Source organism: Pungitius pungitius, chromosome 7 (assembly GCF_949316345.1).
Source record: "Pungitius pungitius chromosome 7, fPunPun2.1, whole genome shotgun sequence".
NCBI classification, from domain to species: domain Eukaryota; kingdom Metazoa; phylum Chordata; class Actinopteri; order Perciformes; family Gasterosteidae; genus Pungitius; species Pungitius pungitius.
This window is the reverse complement of record NC_084906.1, coordinates 5,734,164-5,756,386: the sequence shown is the minus strand read 5'-3', so window position 1 is coordinate 5,756,386 and position 22,223 is coordinate 5,734,164. Positions and strand designations below refer to the sequence as shown.

Here is a 22,223-nt window from a genome sequence, read left to right as displayed (position 1 = left end):
TTGTTCATATTCAACTCATATTCATCTTCTTGGTTTTTAAAACAAATACACACAAAGTAGCCGTGGGCTCTTATGTCCCACCCTTCTGTTTTTGTGTTGTTGGTGCAGTTGGGGAGGTGGGGGGATAGAAAAATTTATTTATTTTATTAATTGATCTATTTTTTATTTATGTCTAGGGGAGACGTTTCAAAACGTTGCCAGAGTGTTGTACCTAATTCCACTTCGGGGTTTTCTTAGATTTCATGAATAACATGTACTTCTCCACTGAGCATCTGTATCATCTCATATGTCTGTGTTAAACTGAACTGTTGAGCCTGTCAATGTTCCTCCAGCTTTCTGCAGGACGGCGGGGTGCAAACTGTCCTGCAGGCTTCATCTGAGAGCTGAGGACTTTGGTTACAAGAGGCGTCGGGTAGAAAAAAAGAAAACCAAGAAGAAGAACAAGGGGAGCATCTGCTTTCATCCTCAACCCAGCAGGGAAGAGCTTCGGCCTGTCACTCTGAGACGGACAGCCAGCTGCTGCTCGACGCGCACGCGCACACGCGCACGCGCACACGCACACACACACACACACACACACACACACACACACACACACACACACACGGGAAAACTATATTGAATGTTCTGGGAGTAGCATTGAATCTCAGTTGCACAAAATTTCTCTTATTTCGCTATTTTAAAAGACATATTCCTATCATTAAGAAAATAAAAAATAACACAGGAACCGTAGAGGCTCTCAAGTGTGCAGACAGTTCTTTCCAACATGAACTCCTTTCAACTTTTTTTCTCGCCCTTCAAGAAAGAGCTACAGGAAGACTATCCTCCGAGCAGAGTCCCAGCCGTCCAGCTGGACCTGAGGCAACGACTCGCACTTAACACTCGCTCACCGACACTGTGCATTAATACATGTGCATTACAACGTCCAAAAGCCCTTCCTCCACGGAAGGAGGACGATCATTTTGGTCCCGTATTTTTGCAGCTTCTTGGGGTTTGATGTGTTGTGGAGTGAAACCAGGAAAATAGAGCTATTCAACTTGTGATAGTCAAATCATCTTCACTGCCTGCTCATGCAAAAAGGATTAATGAGTGCTTGCCGCTTCATTTGATTGAGGAGGGGGAAGCAAAACGCTAAGATTGAATTCATGCAGATGAATCAAGGCTAATTAAGCTAGAGAGACGTGTTTGGAGACGACAGGAGCACCACGCATCACATTATCATCACGTTATGATGACGTTGCCGTCATGTTGTCATATCATTTCCTGCAATTCTTTCAATCTAATGATCTTTCCACAAAATGCACTTTGAGCGTGGCTCCAGCATCACTTGATCCTTAGTGATCTCACCTTGTCCTTAAGGTTACTTTTTAAAGCATGTTGCAGCGATCGAAGCCCACTGCAGCATGTTTGGGGGTTTCAAATCCGTTTTGACAGGAACTCCAACCTACAGTAACCCTCCCATCACCCCCTTCATATCAGGACATCAAGTAACAGCTGACTACAAAAGTAATAAACAAGGGGAACAGAGAGGAAAAAAAGACAGGGTACACAGTTTGTCATATGTCACCTCCTACGCCTCTCCACGTGACTTTGGCCAAGTGAGACTCTCTGCTGTCTACCGGTTTGTGTTGTGCCTTCATTTCAATAAGTGGGTGCAAAATAAAGTGTCTTTTGTTAAGCCCATATTCCAAAAGACACATTATGGAGGCTCCGTGAACCTGTGATATCACTGTTTGATGTTATGCTGAGGCAACAATCTCTATAAATTAACACAGACTTCCCAACGTCTGTGTGTGTTGGTTTGTGTTCATGCATAAGGTTCCTGACGGTTCAGTGTGTTTTTATTGCTCAGAACCACAGGGGGGGCAAACCCCAGTTTATTAAGCTGCTGCTAAGGCCATGGGTCAAATTTCACCTGCAATTACCGTCACAAAACCTCTGACACACACACACACACGCAAACAGCTGCTGTCGTTTACTCATCCTGCTTGTGTGGGATGCCAAGTCAACATGACGGGAGCTTGTGACACAGTCGCTCTCTCACTAAATGATCCACACTCAGAATCTCCCCCTGCGGAGAGCGCACACAGACAGACACACAAACACACACAACAGGCTCACGAGATGACATTACGATTATGCAAGGACGGGTGTGTTGTGGTGCAGCAGTGGTGGTGAGGGGTGGTGGAGCAGCCAGGAGGTATGGGTGATGAAACCTAACGCGCCCTCTCCTCTGCCCTATTAGCTCTCGTTTTAGCTCTTTACCACTCCAGCTGTGTTTATTAAAACTTTACAGAGCAGGCCACAGTATTTATCAGCTCGCTGGATCACTGCTGGAAAGACATGCATGCAGCAAGCATGCAGTTCAAGGACACACGCACGCTTAAAGTTCTCTCGTGCTTTGAAACTCGCACTACTTACTCATGGACAGATTATTGTTATGTTTATTATATATCCCTTACAGGAAATTGATAAATACATTTGTTCGGGTTATGGAAATTTGGTTTGAAGACACTTTTGAAGATTGAGATTTTAGGATTAATCGAGACGATAATCCAAGGCATCATCAATAATGAAAATACGCTTACTTAAATCACAAGTGGGAACGTTGCGGTTATTGCCAGTAAAGTTTATCAGCTTTGCTGTGCGACCACTAACAGGAATTTGCCTGAAGTTAATATCGCCCCTTTAAATTGGAAAAATACTACGCTACGTTTGGATGAAACTCAAATCTTATATCTCCTTTTTTCATTTAACTAGCAGACCGGCTAAAAGTCGAGGTCGCCAGGCTTAAACGCCAGGCCAAAAACTAACAAATCTGATATCCACAGCAAAAACACCATGTCCATCAAGTCGCAACAACGTCTTTGAAAGTTAACAAGGCCCTTTTGCGTGTCGAGTCTCACTGGATAAGCGAGCAGAACATGTCTATTTTACTGTACCCGGTGCTGGGGCCTGCCCTCGCTGTCACCTCCAAGGCCAAAAACATGTGATGAATGGCCCGGCGCTCTCATCAATCATCTCTGATTGGCCCTGATCTGCTGTGTGATTGGCTAATTAGCCTCATCTGTAACCATTACTGCACAGAGAGGCAGCTGTGGCAGTGAAAAAGAAAAGAAGAAAAAAAGGGATAAGAAAAATAAAGAAGGTGAAAAAATTACACCATCAGGGCTGCCCTGTCACCTCGCTGCCTCCACACAATGCCAGGAATCAGACAGGTCTCAACACACACTCACACACACACACACACACACACACACACCCCCACCCCTTAGGACCGCTAGGAAACACCTTCCGAAGGCCAGAGTTTCACAGGTAATTATATTTTGATAATAAATAGATCAAGACAAAAGGAGCAAGGAGGGCTTGTGGGACTGTGTGTCGGCCACATCTCATCTGGCAACAGTTTCTGGTCCAATACAGCGACTAGAGCAGCAACGTCAGCTCCCGTCACGGGAAAAATAAGCCGGGGTTATTGGATGTCGGAGGGAAATATCTGGTAACTGGGTGGTAAACTGCCAGCCGAGAGCCAGGAGGCTGCGAAGGAGGGGGGCAGGGCTTTGGTGGAAGTGCCGGGTCTGGTGACGCAGCAATGACAGGAAACAAAAAGAAAAAAAGAAAAATTGTAAATAATGTAAATAATGGTGGAAGAAACGTGAAGACTATTAAAAAAAGAACAAGGTGGGGAGAATAGAAAGAGCAAAGGGAGGGACAAAGTGAGCCAGCAGAAGACATGGGGAGAGTAGAAGAGGAACGCACGATAGGGACAAAACCACCAGCCTTCTGCTGTGCACAGGAAATGACTCTGCAGCCAGAAGGGGAGGGGCTATAGGTGAGGGGGGGGGGCTTCAAACAGCTGCACCCATCACAGGCAAAACTCAGAGTGGGGTTATGGGCTGGGAGGAGAGGAAGGAGCAGGGCCCTCCTTAGGAAGGATTCCTACCTTTTCCTATAGGATTCCTACCTTTTCCTGATAGCATTTTTAGCGAGAGGATAATGTGGGGTTTCATTTTTTCTTCCTCGATAAGCGGATTTGCCAAATCCCAGAGGAAAAAAAAAATGATTTAAAAAGTAAAGGGGCGACCATGTGTTTCAAACACCATCCCCAAACTGGACGAAACCCAAACGCTTAACTCCTTTGAGGCAAATCAGATCAGGAGGATTTGAATCATTCTATTTGCCCATTTTGTACTAAAGCGTTCAGCTCCCGGCATCTGTTCCACAAAACCACAATGATAATAAAAGGACTCCATTGAGGGAGTCGGCGGGCAGCTCCAGGTCTGCCCGCCGAGGACGGACACCCGATACCCGGCCGAGACGATGCCCAGCAAGCCGCACGCCTTCAGACGTCGTTAGAGCAGACACACAGCACGCCCCTCCTGCCACCCGCAATCCATCCACAGCCAATTACAAGCAATTTCCCTGTCCTGGGTGGGGTGAGGAGCGAGAGAGCGAGAGCGAGAGCGAGAGAGAGAGAGAGAGAGAGAGAGGAAAAGCAGTTGTCAGCCTAAAGCAGACACACATGGTTCTGTTTACAACTTGCCAGTTGTTTGGCTTTGCCATGGTAACACAGTCATGCTGGACGGTTAAAAAGTGAGGTGGAGAGAGGCGGTGGGGCAGAGAGGAGGGGGGAGGAGAGGCGGGGGGGTGTTGTGGTGACAGTTGCGGCCTTTGATGGTTCGCAGGGCAGCGGGGGGGGGGGGGGACCTTCGGCGGGTGCGATGGCTCATTTATGCATAATGTACAAACGTAACACAAACTAGTGTCTGTCCTCCCCCCTCCGCCCCCTTCCTTCTCCTCCTTCTCCTTCTCCTCCTCCTCCTCCTCCTCCACATCAGTTCCCCTCAGCACCTCGGGCTTCTGTTTGGCTTCCCCGAAATCGGCCTTTTCCGAAACCGGAGACGCACAGCGAGGAGGTGCTTGATTCACCAGAGCTGGAATGTCGGCCGTTCCCACAGGAAACCTGGGGCGTCTCAAGCCAGGGTGCACTGGACAGGCAAGTGCGCACACACACACACACACACACACACACACACACACACACACAATGCAGCGTCCCAGGGTTGCATGAACAACAACACGAGTTGTACTTGTATGAGACCAGGAACCCGTCCTGTTGTTTTACTCGTAGGGGCCGTCATAGAGGACTGTAAATTTACACAACTTTCTTTGAAAACGACCTTGATCTTTGTCTAAATTACCTGCCTGGGAACAATGAACTGGAATTTTACTCCAAACATCTAACAGACACCTGAGTAACGCACACCGTCCTCCACTTTGTCAGGTGTGGTCATTAATAAATGAAAAGAGCCTATGTGACATAAATGCCAATTCAAGTCCGACTTCCTCCCACAGATGACAAATATTATTGAACGGACGTCTCAGCGTATTTTGGCAGCCCGAGGCGCTGCTCTAACATCACTCCGCTCTGACACAGTGCACCCAGATGGAGATCTGTAGTTCAAGAGGAGGTAACCTCCTCACCCCCGCTCCCATCTCAAAGAGCGCCCCCCGCCACCTCCGCCACCATCACCTCCTAATAATAACACGGCTCGCCGTTGGGGGGTCTGCTGTCAGACATGGCAGCCCGTCGAGCCTTTCATCTCCACAGCCTGCACACACGTGGTCCAACCTCTCACATACACACACTGACGCAGGAATGTGCGCTCCCTGACACACACACACATACATACACACACACACAGCTCCTGGACATGGCGACCCCACTGTTCGTTTCATCTCCGCACTCCTCACTCTGCTTGCCACTGGCACAGTCACGTTAACACAAACACCATATTTCTGTCATCGTCCCTGGGACGCGGCGTTCCCCTGAATATCTCTCTTTCTTCTGCAGGCATGGGGGGTGGGGCTAAAGGGATCTGGGACATGGGTGAGTTGTGGGAAACCAGAGTGCAGTCTGTGGCCTCGCAGCATGGAGCCCTCTGCCTCTCGCACCGCTCCCCCTTTCCTCCTCTATCTCCGTTTCTCTTTTGGCAGAGAATCACAGGAGGCTCCATGCAGATCGCATATTGTGGCCTCAAATGATCTGGGAAAACATGCCGCGTTAATGCTACGTGCACATCTGAACCCTGTTCAACTCTGCCGCGCTGCGCGCACAGTTTGTGTCCATTTCTCTGGGACCGTGTGCGGTTGTGGTTGTGTGTGTGTGTGTGTTACCTCCACATAGTCTTTGGCGTGGCCCCAGTCCCTCTTGGAGTCCAGGTTGCCCAGGCTGAAGTTCTCCAGCTGGCCGAGGTGAATCTTTGCCACAGAACGGCTGATCTTGCGCGTCACAAAGTTTGCACCTAAAACACACACACAGAATATAAATATGACAGAGGTTTAGCTCGGGCCAATACACAGACCCAGATCAGTCAGAAGGAGAGAAGGGCAGATAAGTGAAGTGGAGGCCTCGGGGAAGAGTTTAGGCTATCACCACAAACAGACAGCCTTCCAACCTCCTCTACTGCTCCAAATCCTCTTTAGCCAAAGCAAAAACTACAGCTAGAAACCGCCCTTAGTCCAATCGATTCGTTACAACCTCAAATTTCAGCCACTAGATCCTTTTAGTTTCCTTCTCTCTCATTTTCCTCTCTAATTCACTACTTCAGCGTCAAATCTGGGCTGGAGGCCCGAGGCACATCTCGGAGCATCAGTGTGCCTACACCAAGAAAAGGAAAACAGGAAAACTGCCCACGCACAAAACTGCCCACCCCCGGCCCGGCGCAGTGTCCAGTCCAGAGTCACCGCAGCGACACGTCGATCCGTCTGCCAGATCGGCCCAACACACGCGGCGATAACATCTGGGGGAGAAGCAATGAGCTCCTGGTGGGTCCGTGGCGCTAGAAGGGTTTAGAGGCGCCTTTGGCAGGACGGCGAGGGCCGGTGTCAGGTTCTCTGTTCTGTGCTGCGGGGGGAACGACGCCGCGGAGAGCCGGCGAGTAAATGCACCGGGCCTCCAACCCAAACAGAGCATTATACTTATGGACATCAATATTAAATATTGGGGTGTCACGTCTAATTATGCCACCGTCTTAGTCAAAACAGCTTATTAGCCCTCGAGGAGGTTCACTCTCGCTCGGGCTCTCTCTGCCTTTTGTTGAACGGCCAAAATGGCAGATATGCCGGGACATGCGAAAGTCTCGTTTCAAAGAAAAGCATCAAAGAGCTGGCTATATTTAGCAGAGCCATCATCCCTGCTGTACATAAATCTCCCACAACCTTGCGTGAACCTTTGGGGAGACCTCTTAAGAGCTCCTGCATGCTGTTCTTTTTAAAAACTCATCCTGTCCGAGATGAATGTTGCCTTTTAGCTCCATAATAGCGCGCCTCTGTCTCGAAACGCTCTAACGCGGTTTGACATGGAGCAGAGCCTCCATTTAGACACAGGAAAATCCCATGAACCCAATCATGCAAATGCCACAAATTTGTAGTAATTATTTCATAGGAAAGGGACAGCCCTGAGCAGAAACAGAGGAGCTTAGACACGCTTATTTGGAAAAAAACAGCATGCTGTGTGTCGATGGCATGGTCACATGACCCCCGCGTCACGGCAGCCCCTGTGAGCTGGAGTTTAATGAAGTTTAAACGCAGCGCCAGCCGGTCCTCAGATTTTCACTGGATTGCAAATCTAAACAAGAAATCCGACGTCTAACCCCTGCTAGTTATCAGGGTTCTGGGACTTTTATTACAAAATAGCATGTGCTTAAAGAGCGTGGATGAAATGCGGATGGAAACCCCCGTGCAATGTCCGACCTTGATGTTTTCGCATTATCATCTCATCTGGCCCCCGGGGGGCCATTCTCAGTGCTGGCAGGTCATCTGTTCTGGCAGATACCGCTAGTCAAATGTTAAGCATCAATTATTCATCTGCCACTGACGCGTGCATGATTGTCAGTTTTGCTCATCACCCTGGGAGGGATATTTATTTAACATACACACATGAACATTCTGACCTCCTAAATCTGGTGTGCAAATGATGGAGCAATTAGACAATGGACAGATGCTTAATGGACAACTATTTTTCAGGGGAACTCCGCGGATTCATGGAGAATTACCACTAAGCTGGAACCAGCTTTCTACGTAAAAACAACCCGTTGTTACCCACAGTTTTATCTCGTCCTTGGCTTTTTTAACGAAGCGCCTGGTTCAAAGGAATAGGTGCTATGGAGCAGCAATAAAGGAGAGAAAGTATCGTGATACTTGTCAGGGACTAAAAGTGTAGCAATAAAAAAGGGACCGCATTATTTATTTTTTCTTTCATCAATAAAAAAGAAAATAATAAAGTTTAACAGTCTAACGTTGAATGAGTGTCCCTGCAAGCTGAATTTTTCTGCGTCATCGTATATTGCGACCCCGTGGGCCGAGGAGCGTAACGTGAGCTCAGATTGGTAACAGCAGCGAATCGCGATGCACGGGTTCGATTTCATCCCAAATTCAAGAGAAACAGGGTTGCAGGTTAAACCCAGGTCATCAAAACTCTGCAGGCCCGAGTTCCCTCTTTAAAAAGGTGGCAGAGGGATACAGTGTAGCACAGTACACCCAATGAGTAATAAAGTCCATTATTTCCCCCCCGAGCACACCTGTAGTCTCCTTGTAAAGCTCACACCTATGTTTGGGGTGGCTCTGCTCCCTGCCTGCTCTAATTGGTGCGGTGTGGAGCAGAGCGTGGGCCTAATGGACCGGCCTGCCTGGCTGTGGACAAAGCCTACTCTGTTACTGGCCCGGGTGTTAATGTGTTTCCTTTACTGGCACCGGCACCGCAGGCGAGCCGGGGGGGGGGGGGGGGGGGGGGAGGCAGGCGAGGAGGTTTCGAACGCAAACGGGGCATCAGTGGCCGTTTAACCTTGCCCACGGCCCGGCGGAAAGTCTAATAAAACCACGGGCCCTGAAAACTGAGCAGACAGCAAAATCCATGCCAGAAATGGACATTCAATCTCCCTCTCTCTCTATATCTCTCTCGCTTTCCCACTCAAACGTTTCTCTCTTTTTTTTTTTTTTTTTTTTACTTTCCATCACTCCCTCTCTTTTTTTGGCCAGAGGAGCGACAGGAAAAACGTAACACTCGGGGTTCGTTGGCACAGCTGGGCTGAGATGTGGCGAGAGGAAAAGAGGAGGAGGAGGAGATGTCTCCCATCCAAAGCTGGGCCGTGTGGGCCCAGACAGGATGGGGACGGGAGCTGTCAGCTGGGGGCCCTGAGTGCGGGGGATCAGGGAGGGGACTGTGGGTTCGAGGGGGTTTTGGCTGGACCGGCCTTGGTTACTCTACAGATTCTGTTGTTAAGATACGTGACTTATGAAGTCTGCCTTCAGCCAATACTGTACGCTCTCAGACCCCAGGATGCCTGGCTCAAGCTCCTCTATATTGCCGTCTGTGAGTGTATTTATGTGCGTTCGCTAATTGGGATTCCACCGCGGTGGGATTTATTAAAATCACTTTAACATTCATTTTGCAGACATCATGTGCAGCTGTGGCTCAGCCGAATGGCATATTACGCTCTGGAAAAACTAAAAAGATGGAGTTTATCCAAGTCTTGAATCATGTCAAACATTTATCAAGTTGATCTTTAGCGTTATATTTGCACAGGTAAAACATCTACTTCCTTCCCAAGCCAAGTCTCCTGTTCCAGTTTTAGACCTGAGGTATGTTTTTCATTACCACTTAAATCTGCTCAGAGGTGATTTGTAGGATGTAACCAAGTTGTACCTTTTTCTTAATAAAAATGTGGAATGGTAACCGAGGCTCCGTTAATAAGCCACATTCCAAAAATAGGACCAAGGATTGCCTGCTTTTCATAAAAAAGTCAAACACAAAGACTCATTCCTGCTTCTTTCCAGTTTTTTTTTCCAGTTGAGTCATTTCTGTCAGGAGCTTGTCTGAACTGGCCAAGACTTACTCTTACCCTGCCACAGACTAATAGATTATTATTTTTTTTACCTCAAAACAAGGTTTAGACACCTGTTTTGGAATTCAATCAAAACTGCAAATCCCATAATCCCTTTCTGTCTTTGAACCGATGGCCCAGGGGAGAGAAAAGGCTTTGTAGACTAGAAGTAAAAAATGAAACCCTTGTTTCACACATTTCAGGTTGTAGATCAACCGCGTTGCCTTGGTTACATCAAAATGCTTGTATACACATCTCCTTTATCCATACTGTGTTATGGAGTTATTCTGCAGGATGAATCTTCCTTCATTTGCGATTGGCCAAATTCCACCCAGGCCAAAGACCTGTCAGTGTCTGCCATCACTGTTATTGCACAATTCACTTTCTGACTGATCTGTGGAGGCTCGACGGAGGGAGAATATTTGCGTTGCATCCAAGAGAGGTCACGCTCCGCCAACACGGCGTCTATCCACACCTGACAGAATGCTGCCCTCTGAGCAGACTCTACCAACAGGGAGGGTGCAGATAGAAAGAAATGCAGCGTGAGGAGGGTTGGAATGGAGATGGAGGATTGAAAAACACAAAGACAGCCCCGTTTTGGAGATTTTTAATTTTTAATTTATTAGGTTGTGATGCAAGAAAAAAAAACGGATGGATGGCACACGGTGTGCAAAGATGTGGGGAAAGAGAGGGGAGTAAATGATACATGTCGAAAACACTGACCAGAGCAAATAAGACAGTATTTCAGCCCGGTATCGAGAAAACACAGACTTAATCATGTCAGCATCCAGCAGTGTGACGCAATCAGATTGTAGAGCGATATTTTTGGGGTTTCTATTGCCCAACAAGAGGTATTGGCAAAGGTTGAGACAGCCCACGAGGAGTGCTGAACTCACGGTGTGTAATTAGAGCGCCTCAGAGCGGGCACTGAGTCGACACGTTTCTTAGATGCCATGGAGATCTGGGGCAACAAACACCGATTGAAGGGCGTCAACAGGGACGGGTAAAAGTATTAAGAGAAAAACAGCGCGACGGGTATGAAACAGAGAGGCAGGGAAGCACCTTTTTCGGGCCACGTGGCGGTGGGAAGCACGGAGAGGACTCTGTCGTCGGCTCTGCTTGGAGGCGTCACACTCGGCTCTTCACCTTGCCACAGTTCAGCTATTGTTTGGACTGCTCTCACTCAGCCTTTTCTCATCAACACCCGACGAAACAAAAGGGCGAGAAAAAAAAAACCCCAAAGTGTCCGCTCCACGCCGGGTTCCTTCGTACCAGACCTGCGCCGAATGCCCTTGACGCTCCCTGACCGGGTCACTCCCATTTGAAGATTTCCTTAGTAAATAACCACTCCGATAAATGGAAAACATATCCTGTTGCAAATCTATCATGCGATCTGACCTTTTGGGCTCCACCTCAACAAAAGCAGAAAGATGAAGCCGAGGCTGTATGTGTACGAGTAGATTTGCCGGGCAGCATTGATTTTGGCAGTGCTATTCTTACTTCCCCAATGCGAACTGGTCTTCTCTCCTAACATAACAGTATATTATTCTATACTGCCAAGCGTGAACCACAGAGCTCTCAGGGTGGAGAGACTGATGGGAATTCCCCAAATAAACCAGGGGATTAGCCTACAACCGGAGCTGGTCAGTAGCAGCACCAGTGGATACGCGCACAAAACCTATTACTGTTGTGATTTACGGCCCAGACTTGGATCAACACACTGCTAATCGCTATAAATTAAACTTTTGGTTGGCCTTTTCTAACAAAATGGAATTTTTGGGGACGTCAAGGTGCGTGCTGATAGCGATGACCAAATAAACACATGATCCGGTTATTTGCATAGGCTTTGCTGCTGATCGCTCCTGCCAAGCAACTGGAGTAATTCACCATCTCATATGTCAAAGCAATATGGAGTCTATTTCGCACCCCTGCTAACGCTAATCCCCCCTCTTCAGAGCGAATGCGAGGGTTATTTATTATGGCTAAAGACTAAGCTAACCAGAGAGCAGCTCGCCGCGGTGTGAACCGGCTGGCAGATGCAGGCTCCTGTTTGCTTGGCTTCACGCTGGATTTCCAACGCCGCATTTTTTTCTTCCCGACCGTCCGCTTTGGACCTCTCGCGGCAGAACACTGGAGGTCGGATGTTTATTGGTGGAACGCTCAGGTGTTTATGAGAACTGTAAGGGAAACCAGAAGTGCATTCCTGCTGGGATTAAGTCATCGTGGGCGCAGTGAGAGACGGGGCTCCTTGTTCAATCCTACAGAGGGACAGCAAGTCTGAGTGGTGTAAAGCTTCCCTCCTCTGTCTGCAGCCCTTCCCAGCAGCCACCAGATCATCATGTGACACATCACACCACGCCACCGTGATGATGATGATGATGATTGGCCCGGTGGGTCGCTTGGTAAGGTGACTAAGGCAGACGCCTTAGGAGCAAAAATAAAAAATACAAACTTCTATTTGCTTCACACAATACACAGCCAGTGGCACACTGGGCCAATGATGTCACCGCTTTTCCTGTGTGTGGGAGGGGAGGCGAGGGAACGGTGATGTCAGGGCCACGGACACTGACCTCATGGACTGACCCCTCAGTGAGTCAGAATTCAGAGGTACGACGGACGGTTGGAGGTAACGAATAACCCTTCATCGCTCTCGGTCTAATGTCAATGCAATTCGTGTCACTAGCGTTTTAAGTGATGTCCTTGGTTTGGTGTGAAATGTTACCAGATCATACAGGATCTTTTGTTTTTGACATGTACGTTGATATTTTTGGTTCAGTTTTTACTGTTTGAGTTTCTGTTGTTTGTCCTTATCTTAGCCCATTGTTATATAGACTGAATTATTATACTTCACAGGGAATTTGTCTTTTCCATAAATATCTTTATCTTGTCCCCCCAGCCATCATTATATTATACCCTAACAAATAAAGTAAATAATGCCTCTGTGATGTTTAATATACCAATTTAGCTAAATTCAAAGGAAACGGATGGTGATCTACTTACGTCCTACAACTTACAACTTCTGTCCTGAACTAAAATACAGAGATGCTGTATATTGTATTAACAAATAATTACAACGTGTAACAAAACATGTATTATTTCAGTTTGCAACTTAGATGAAACCCTCAATAGTGTTGAATTCAAGTACAACAGCAAGGTAACCCTTAAAGTTGAATTTCAGTGTGCATGCTGGCGGGTTTAATACGCTTCATTCTACACTTTTCCTGGTGTGAGGATAGAAAAAACTCAACAGCTTGAATCAGTCCCCAAGACATACGGATTCAAGGCGTGCTCCATACAGTACAGCTGACCAGCTATGCACCTCACACTGTGTAATATAACCTCACACCCTAACAATGACTGAAATGGGCCACGGGGTGTTTTGCAGCTCGGAGCATTGACTCCTCCCCTACAAAGGCCCCCCTGTGTGTGTATGTGACAGTATCGTGGCCAAATGGCCCCCTCAGTGCGGCAGAGTCAGGGAGGGAGATGAAAAGGAGCTGAAAGGACCAAAAGGCTGAGGGAGGGAGCAGAGCGCTCTGCCCTTATAAGGTCATTGTGTGTTTGTGTGGATTAGGACACACGCATCTCTGGTTTCATTGCTTCAGTTTGGTTATCTCTCTCTGCTTACTTTCATGATCAACAACTCTGAAATCTAGAAAATGACAGGACACTGCGAAAAGATGAAAAGTGTTTGATCGACCGTCCACAACTCAGAATTTCAAATTCAACAAACGTTTAAGAGCGCAAACCCAACAATGAGCGCACAATATGGTCAAGCATTGTTTTAGATTATTTCCTGGTTGATCAGCACTACTTATCTCTATGGCTCCTCCAACCTGTTTCATCTACTGCATCACGCGTCCTTCCCAGATTGACTAATTGTCCCTTACAAGACCTCGATGGCGACCACACCGTCTCTGCTGAGCCGGCTGCACCAGTTCCCACACCTATCTATCTGTAGTAACCCATTAGGGTTTACTGGTTGACCTCTGACCTTGGCTGGGGTTCGTGGCCAGGGCCTTCATTAGGGGATAAATCATAAACACCTGAGCGGCTGACCTGGGCTCAGCGCAGGGGCTGCAGTCATGTGGTATTCATTTGGGGTCGCGGTGGCGTGTAAATCGGGTTAAACCAGCGCCTGCGACCCTCGGGGCTCTGGGTACATATTAAAAATGTGACCACAACCGACTTACTGTGTGTCAGAATGTGTATGAGTGTGTGTCAAGTAGTTATGAGGGACCTGGCTCTGCCAATAAATGAATATGACTTTATATGGAGCGTGTAATTGAAAACTTGTTCAAAACTCAACAATGGCTTACCTTCTGCTTCACGGTTTTACTGCGGATTCAGCCTGTAGCTCTGGACAAGTGATGTCATTTTTCTCACAACCAAAATAGTTCATCAATAGGCCCTGTGAAAAACCCTATTGGCAGATTTTTGACTGAGAAAAATAGGCCCTTTTCTTTTATTGAACTTTATTTGTTCCATGTCTTTGTAAGTGGAAACATTCCATTTAAGTTCAATTCTGTACACAATGTTTTTGGACTAAAGTAGGTCTTTCTAAAAACTCCTGCCTGATGATTATAAAGAACAGATGGCACGCAGAAATACTTCAATACCAAAAAACTTTGCTAGCCCTAATGTGACCTTTAATAAGGCTCTTTGAGCAGGGCATTCTCTTTTCTTCTCCTCTATTACTATCAGATGCTCCTCAAAGAAATTCCTTGTTTCCACGTTTGTAGGACAGAAAACCGTGGTGCTTTGTGGGTCCACTGACCAGCAGCATGCGTGTCGTGCAGCGAGCTCACCTCTCCTCGGGCTCTCGTGGTTGAAGAGGATTCCGTTGACAGCGAACATGTTGTAGGCCTCTCGAAAGTTCACCACGATCCAGTAGGCGTAGAGCTTCGCCGCACCTGAGAGGAGACGTGGCGGAAACGGGGTGACGGACACATGTATTAGCACACGGAAACAAGACCGTGCTCTCAGATCCACAGTCACTTCTCTCTCTTTTTACAGTCGAGTGATGCTTGTGATCATTAAATCGTCAATGACGCTTTCACACAGTAGTGGGAAGGTTTGTGGGGTTATAGTGTAGTGGGGTTCAGTGATACAGAGGGACAACCCAAGCACAGAGAGAAACACTGATCTTCTCTTCCCAGGGCTGCAGGGGGGAAAGATTGCAACCACATCACATGTCACAGTAGAACACAGCGGTACAGCAGATCAAGTTTCAACGTCAGGAACGTGAACCGCAGACTCCTGCTGGTTGACCAAAAGCAGGATTGTACAAAACGTTCCCCCCTCACTACCCCCCTCCTCCTCCTGTGATGAGGGGAATACCAGAGCAAGCAAAGGGAGGTGCCCATTGATTAAGCAGTAGGTCAGGATGTACGCAGGAGGTGAAGGGAGGCCGTCATGGCAACCCTCCGCCTCCCCCCCCCTGTCCCGGGTCTAATTAATGGAGTAGCAGCCCTCCTCGGGATGGTATGTGCCTCCCATGCAGCCTCAGATTGAGTGCTGACAGATGGGGAAAGTGTCAGTGAGGAGAGCATTGAGACAACAGAGAATATGAAACCTAATCCAGCACACACGTGTACAGCCTGGCTCAATGTGTGTGTGTGTGTGTGTGTTGAAAGGGAGTGCTGAGTGCAGTGGATATAAAGGTGTCTTTGTTAAAGTGAGAGCCACTCCAGTCTTTAGTCAGACGCTTTGGCCCTGGGGTGTGGTGCCCCCCCTCCTCCGTATTTCACTCACTCAAAAACACAAGGAAAACGTGCAGCGAGGTATCAAGCAATCTGTGTCTGTATGCCCTCACATGGCCATAGGCAATGGTTTGATGAATGGTGCAGGGTAGGAGATGTTAGGTAATCAGTGTGTGTGTGTGTGTGTGTTTCCACATGGATCTACAGTACATTGTGTATGCGTGCATTACCGTAAGGGGAGCGAGGGTAGAAGGGCGTGGTCTCCGTCTGAGGGATCTCATGGACTTTGCCGTAGAGCTCACTGGTGGAGGCTTGGTAGAACTTCACGCTGTTGGTCAAACCGCACGTCTTCACGGCGTCCAGGAGACGAAGTGTGCCCACGCCGTCCACGTTAGCGGTGTACTCGGCCAACTCAAAGGAGATCTGAGAAAGAGGGAGAGAGGAAAATGGAATTACTAAGGGAAGCAAAACGTCCTCTACTTACGATTCTGTCAAGGATTTACAGGATAGATTTAAAGTGTAATAAATAAAATTGACTTTTGGTACGTACCAAAAAAGATAACTTGACCATGACTAGACTTCAGACTGCTTAAAACTTTGAACCTGAAATCATTTGAGTTGTGCTGCGTTTGAATTTGCTGGTTCCTCACTAAGTGTAATGACCTGGAAGTCCACGTGATAAGAGCTGTTTGAAAGGAAAGGAGCTTCAATGCTTCCCTACTGGACCACTGGATATACAATAGAAAATTAGATAATTCCATCCCACAATTCCTTGCGGCGACAATATTTAAACAGTGACGAATCCTTCGGCCATTCACGAGAAATAACAACCATTACCAAGACACTTGGCTCGTCTGCATGACTCAGCACTCGCTGCAGACAGACGTCACCAACATGCGTCTCTGCGTCGCATCAGAGCTACGCAGCTCAGTATGAGGCGGATTCCCTAAACACGGTTTTCTTCTCCTAACTCCTCATGAAATCTCCTCACCATCTTTCCATGACGGTTTCCACAGAGGTCAAGGAATAGTAGTTAAGAACAGACGCTGGAAGGTAATTTGTTTTTTGACAATTCGAATCCAGCCTAAACCTTCTTAGTGCAGGAAGAAAAATGTATAGTGAGCGACAATGACGTGGAACTGGAGAACATGCCGTTTCTGGCCATCAGAAAAACAAAATACCCCAACTCCCACAATGCCCGTTTTCCACTGCCGAGGGCCAAGGGAGGAGGGAACTTAATGAACACCTGGGGGGGGGGGGGGCAAATTCACTCTAAATTAGAAGTGGATGTGCGTGTGCACGAATGCGTGCGCTCGCACTGTGTGTGCTTGTGCGAGCGCCAGGCCGGCCTCAGGCTCCAGATCACGCGTGACGTTTAGAAGCCGCGCGGGTTAGTGGTCACCACACCTGGAGCCGCGTCAGGACGGAGGAAACGCTTTGGCCCTTTTAGTGCTTCCACGTCGGCGCTGCACTCAGCCAGATAAAGACCCCTTATTTAAGGCCAGGGCCGCAGAACACTGGACCTCTATTCGACTCAAAGCGCACACGCGCACACACACACACACACACACACACACACACACACACACACACACACACACACACACACACACACACACACACACACACACACACAGAGCAGGCTTGATCAGGTTCAATTACACTCAACAGCTCGGCGTAATTACCGCTGACGCTCCACTCACTTTGCATTCTGGCATTTTCATTTACATCATTTACAAGTGAAAGTGAGGCGACACTTTATATGCTTTCATATACTGGAGGTCACATGATGTTTTTCCCTGTGCAGTGGAATACAATCTGAGAAAACTAGACAAAGTTCTAAAGTGACGCACAAAAGGCAAACTGGTGTTTACTGCGGGGAAGTTGACAAATGGCCTCGAAAAGTCAAATAGCGCTCAGTACAGAAATATAAACAAAACATTTATGAAACAAAAGGTAAATTAAATTGTTAAATTTAAGTCACAATTCTTCATGACTTGTAGCAAGAACAGGTACCAGTCCTCTGGTTCTGATGTCACAACTCCCTCCACTAGTTTGACCAATCTGAGAAGACAGTAGTCAGTTTATTTTAAGTTGTCATATAATCTAGATATAATTCCATTTATTAGATGTTTTTTTTAAGTATATTTGAAATTAAATGAAATTTCTATTGATTAACAAAATCTTTGTATTTTAAAAACTGCACTATATATTGTGCTGAAGGACTAAAAATCCTTCAGACACATTTCTATTCATGCATATTATTTACTTGGTTTTACTTTCTATTGAAATGTATTTTAATGTTGCCGGTGAAGCCTGAACCTGAGACAGACAAAACCCGCTTTCAAGCCCAGTGAGGGGACAATCACACATACACACAAGTCCCACTCCCACTCCAGCAGACATAATGTAATCCTAGCTCCATCAGTCCCCCCCCCCCCCAACACGCCCTTCCTTCCTCACACATTGCTCCTCCTGCTGCTTCGTCACTGCTCACTCTCGCTGGACCCCATAAACCTTATTTTATGCTACTATAGCACCTTCCTGAGCGACACCGTCCCCATCCTGCTGTCTGTTTGCGAGTAACTCCTTTCCCCACACACACACACACACACACACACTATCAAAACCAGCTGAGAGGGGCAGGGTCGAGGATGCCTTGACAACTTAAATCAAACAAATTGCCTTAATGCCTCCATTCTCTGTCATTATGTAAGGCAGGGCCTAAGCGCTGACGGTTTAAAGGCCAGACGCTCGTGTGCACCGCTGTGTGTGTGTGTGTGTGTGTGTGTGTGTGTGTGTGTGTGTGTGTGTGTGTGTGTGTGTGTGTGTGTGTGTGTGTGTGTGTGTGTGTGTGTGTGTGTGTGGGGGGGGACTGCTGGGCCCCTCGGTCGACCTGGCAGATATTGTTCCGTTTTTGGAAAGCAGCCAGGCTCTGTCAGCATTGGGGGTCCGCCGCCGACCCAGTGAAAAAAAGCAATCTGTTTAAAAGGGTTCTAGATGTCCAGGATATACGCGCTGCATTGAGTGGTTTCATTTCTTTCCTGCTCACACACGGCCGGTTGAAATGCATGCTTGGAAGTGGGGAATGTGACTCTGTGGAAATGTGTGTGTGTTCTCACAGACGTCACTTGACAGATGTATAAATATAAGACACATTTATTCAGCCGTGGCCTCTCTGCATACCTGCATGGCTTCCACTCAGGGTACTAACCGGCGTACACACAGTAGTGAAGGAATTGGGAGCTCTATTGTGCATTCAGAAGAAGAAATGCGTCAGTCAAGAGCATAGAAGCAACATTATTGAGGCGATTTAAATGGTGGAGACGCACCGAAATCCAACAAATGAGTTACTCCAATAGGAAAAGATCTACCCTTATTTGAATCAATTTGACCAATCTTTATTATTAAGTACATTTTTGGTGATCATTTTAGTATTCTATATACTCGAAAACAAATTGTACGTATTGTATGTTTCTGTTCGATAATGTCGCAAAATATAAATCCTGCAATTTGACTACTGCTACATATTTAGTTATGAATCTAATAATAACCATGAATGTGAATATTGTAAATTTGTAAAGGAAATGTAGTTTTCAGTTTTGTGCCAGTATTCTGGCCATGCAATGCATTCCTATCGACCGTACATTATAAAACCTCGGCAAGAATATCTAATATCTATGTATAATGTGATTTAATCTACCGTAAAAGAATTATTCAGATTTGTTTTTCCAATTAGAACCCAAAAGACTACGCTCTCCTCAACTCTCTCTGGTCCATCCTCTGACCCCTGTGGTACACCGTCAGCCCATGAGAGAATGAGAGTGACTTTCTCTTATGGTGGGCAACAACGTTGTCAAACACTGAAACCCTGCACGTTCCTGCAAACAGAGCGAATAAATCACGCCGCCGCCGCCGCCCTGGAGGTGGAGACGACAGAGAGAAAAGAGCGGGGGGTGTGGAGGGGGGAAGAAAAACGGGGGAGAGAGAGAGCGAGAGAGCGTGCGCATGCATGCAAAGGGGGGTTTGTCGGGGAAAACCGCAGTCAATTAGACCTTTACTCATCACATTTCAGCCAACTGAAATTAGAGCAGTCGTGTGTTAACACGGCAAAGAAAAACAGGCGGGTTCACCTCAGAGAGAGACAACAGTTCAGCTGCATCGCTATCATCAACTCGACTACCCTGTAGATGTTTTGGAGACATTGTGAAGGCCTCAGTGCAGCTTTTCTCAGTCCATCAGGGGACATCAACCCCCTCAGGAGAGTAGTTACTGGTTAGTGATCAGCGTTGCAGAAGCCTCTTGTCTTTAGGTCATTGCGGGAGCTCGGTATTTTGGAGTCTGTTTCCGTGGGCCTGCTGAACTTCTTATTCTGTAGTTAGTGTGGGGTTCTGCTTATTATTTTGGCCTCACACCCCAGACTTCTCTGCTTCCATGGTAGATGGTTAGAAAGAGGACTTTACAAGCTCTTTTACCACAACTTGACATGGTGCTTTATGGTCTGACTGAAATGTCTGAAACATCATTTGGTCAAAATATCACAAGGGTCATTATTAACGGCACCCTTTTCAGCCGGCCTGAAGCCCTGTCCCCTCCCTCCTGTCCCCTCCTCCAGCCACCACCCTCCGTGGTTTGACCCTTGCTTGGCACACCCACCTTGTGGCATCATGTAAATACAGTTCAAATACATAAATATTCCTCCACTGATCTGTGATAGAAATGTCATTACTTTTACGATTCCTACGAGGCATTATTTTAAATCATATTTTTGTCCCGAGCTGCTGTCGGTGTGCTGAGGACAGCCGCCCACTCTCCAAAGAGAGCTGATGTCCACCGTCATGTGTGGTGATGAAACTTGAGGGGGAGACTCTTCACCTCCAGTTCTGTCTTGTTGGAATTTTGTCACAAAAGGTCATCTGCGCACAAACACGCAAACACACCGGCTGGAAAAACAAAGCGCCAACTTTTTCCTTTCAGCGTGCCAAATGGCCTTTCCCTGAAAACAGACACTACACAACTGACAGCAGAGTATGACACGTACACGCTGAGTGACGGGGAGACATGGGCGCTGAGGTATGACATTGCATCATCCAGCTGGAACCTCTGTTGGCTTTTTGAGCGTTTTCCTGGTAGAGAACTTGACTTTTTGAAAAGGATCCCAGGGACAAAATTAACCTCCCGACCACCTGTAAAACTACAGGTACGACTATCTGAGGCACTGATTCAGGACATCACAAGCACGGCGGAATTTTCTCAAAGCATGAAGTTCAGACAATGCATCACATACGCACACACACAACTTGCAAAGAATTCCTTCGCAGTCTTTTGACGTTTGCAGTTTAAATATAGACACTGTGACGAGCGGAAACGATAGGAGCGTTAATTATAGAGCGCACCTGAAGGAAATCCAAACAGCGAGTTTATTAGTAGAGCGTCGGCTTTAACGTGAATACCCAGAGTAGCTCAACAGGCTTACATGGTTTACTATAGCTGCTTTACAGTGGAGTCGATGAAGGCTATCAGTTTACAGGAAACCGCCGTAATGAAAAAGATGCTTGTCGTTGTATACAAATGATTAAAAAAAAAGATAAGAGTTGAGACTAACACCACAATAAAGTAAAAATAACCAAAAAAGCAATAATGAACACCGTAAAAAGACTTGCATCTTAACAACTTCCTTTTGGAAGACGTTTGACTAAAGTTGGACTTTATTTGGTCCTCCGATGAAATGCTCATAGTGTTCTTTGCGTGCCTGCATGGTCACAAACGGCGTGCAGGGATTTGAGCCCTTGCCAAATTTAATTGAATTTATTTGTATGGGCCAGAAATAAAAATTAGCCCCAGAGGGCTTTACGATCTACATGACATTTGACATCCACGGTTCATGGAGCCTCGCATCGGAAAAGGGGCCCCCTAAAAAAAACATCGCCCTAAAAGCACAAGTTCCTGTATACCTTAAATTGGTTCTCAAAAAACTGGGAACGTTCCACTGAACGAAATAGACGTAAAGAGAAATTCAAGGTCAACATTAATTAATTAATTTTCTAAATGAGAGATCAATCTGTACATGGGATGACAAGCATCCACCCCACTAACAACCCCCCCCCCCCAGATGTTCACTTATCATTGCGATCATTTCTGGATCTCTGTGTTCTTGTTTTTAATTACAGGCGTCTCCGCTCGGCTCTCGAGGAGACTGTTGTGTGCAGCTATGGCAATCAACAAATACAAGTCAAACACATCAGCTGAATGTAATGGGGGGGGGGGGGGCAGATTGAGAAGGAGGGAGAGTGAGGATTGCACGTCTAGGGGAATACATGCCACGGCAGCCTAAGTCAGGGCAGGTAGACCGAGGGTTGCTGATTGACTGTCAAACCGAGGATTTATGCAGTCGAGTCTGGAAAGTCCCCGTCTGCCTCCCGGCACTAAGCCTTCTACTATTTCTATCTCTCCCTGTCTTTGTATCGCTGCATGGTTGTCTCTCCATGGCATTCATGTAACCCGTCAAACTGGCTCCAACTCTCTTAGTTGCTAATAAAGTTGCTGTAAAGCATCTAGAAAAGCGCTCAACAAAATTACAACAAAAGTTTTTCTACACTAAAACATTGTAGAAGCATTTGATTGTGTGCAAGAGATG

At 47.0% G+C, this 22,223-nt stretch overlaps 1 protein-coding gene across 1 annotated transcript in view; it reads right to left on the bottom strand.

Annotated features, from left to right (window-relative positions):
• Nucleotides 1-22,223, bottom strand: part of gmds (GDP-mannose 4,6-dehydratase) — a 128,037-nt gene that overhangs the window by 66,201 nt on the left and 39,613 nt on the right. The window contains exons 5-7 of the mRNA XM_037469429.2: nucleotides 15,817-16,009; nucleotides 14,693-14,797; nucleotides 6,178-6,305 (exon numbers count right to left, since the gene is read on the bottom strand). Of these exons, the coding sequence (XP_037325326.1) occupies nucleotides 6,178-6,305; nucleotides 14,693-14,797; nucleotides 15,817-16,009 (426 nt within the window). The remainder of the gene's footprint in view (nucleotides 1-6,177; nucleotides 6,306-14,692; nucleotides 14,798-15,816; nucleotides 16,010-22,223) is intronic.